This window comes from Triticum dicoccoides, chromosome 1B (genome assembly GCF_002162155.2).
Source record: "Triticum dicoccoides isolate Atlit2015 ecotype Zavitan chromosome 1B, WEW_v2.0, whole genome shotgun sequence".
Lineage (NCBI taxonomy): Eukaryota > Viridiplantae > Streptophyta > Magnoliopsida > Poales > Poaceae > Triticum > Triticum dicoccoides.
The window spans coordinates 626892134-626893518 of record NC_041381.1 but is presented as its reverse complement, the minus strand read 5'-3'; the positions used below and the strand labels follow the sequence as shown (position 1 = coordinate 626893518).

Below are 1385 nucleotides of genomic sequence, written 5' to 3'. Positions count from 1 at the left end.
GCAGCGCAGGCAGAGCTCTTGGTGCGTGTTGGGAGCTTTCTGGAGCGAGTAGAGGCTGCTCTGGGAAAGCTCTCTCTTGTCCCGGCTGTGTTGCAATCCGCTCCTAGGCCACGTCCTCCTAGTGAGGTCGATGTTGATGGCTCAGTGGAGAACAGTGTTGCGGAGCTCTATGGTTGTTTCTCCCCTAGAGCCGTGGAGAACTCGTCACCTTCGTCTGCCTTGCCCACTGTGTTGTCTACCGCTGAGGGCGGAACCATTGCCGTGGTTGTGCCTCCGGTGCTCCAGGTGATGCCCGAGCTTCAAGTGGTATGTGCGAGCTCTGATTTGCCTCTATCAATGGAGCAAACGATGGTGGACACGCAAGCAGCCACGAGTGAGGGACATGATTCAACCGTGACATGTGAGCAGAGTGAGGTGCCTGGGCGCTCACATGTGATTTTGGCACCCGTTCCACCCCCGCCGACGGATAATTCGAATGCTCTCTTTGCAAAAGAGCTTTGTGACTTGCTCGCCAATGTGGAGGCTATTAGTCCTGGAACTGGAAGGGCGATTGCCTGCCTCCTGACAGGATCGACATTCAAGGGCAAGTGCAAGAAGGCGAGTGATTGCCCTCGGACCGGTTTAGTGCAGGAGAAGTCACTAAGGTGCAAAAGCAAGAAGAGTGGCGTCATATATAAGGCGCCCACAGCTGCTTAGTGGATGATTCTCGGTCCCTCGGCTCATCCTCACGATCGGCTCGTCCTCACGGGTTGGGTGGTCATTATGGTTTTGGTGTGGTCCACTATCTTTTGTTGGGATGTTCTTATCAGGTTTGATTGTGGTGTACAAGCGTCAGGAGTTACATTTGTAGTATGTTGGGAGGGTTTGGCGGGTTACAGGTGTACTCATGAGGTCTCATGATTGGTGAGTAGTCCAATTATGATCTGATTGTATTGGTTTTAGCCCGGTTTTTCGTAAATTAACTGGGCAATTCTCTTCTTCTTAATTAATCGATGAGGCAATTCTTTTGCCTCCGATTTCGAAAAAAAAAGAGAAAGACAAAAGAGTGACTTTGCGTGCTCTAGAAATTCCGCAAACGCAAACTGTACAAACTGGCAGCCAAAGCTCAAGTAAAATAACGACGGCATAATTAAGGAATCATACCGTTAAACACTATGGAGCCGTTACTGGAATTTAAAGCTTAGTGCAAATAAACTATTTTCTGAAGCTGGGAATCACGTGGTCAGCTATCTACGGAGCATAAAAGAACGTAAGGCCGCCGGCCGATGTACAATTAATGCCTGGGAGAGGCACCAAATGCAGCTATCGCAGGGATCAATGGGCGCGTCGGGAGACGACGACATGGCCGACCTCGTGATCTCCTCGCTCCCACTCGAGACGCGGTG

At 50.8% G+C, this 1385-nt stretch overlaps 1 protein-coding gene across 1 annotated transcript in view; it reads left to right on the top strand.

Moving 5' to 3' along the window:
- The first annotated feature begins 1317 nt into the window (after positions 1–1317).
- The window catches only part of LOC119350731 (cytosolic sulfotransferase 5-like), a 2788-nt gene continuing 2720 nt past the window's right edge, over positions 1318–1385 (top strand). Inside the window, exon 1 of the mRNA XM_037618419.1 lies at positions 1318–1382. Within this exon, the coding sequence (XP_037474316.1) occupies positions 1318–1382 (65 nt within the window). The remainder of the gene's footprint in view (positions 1383–1385) is intronic.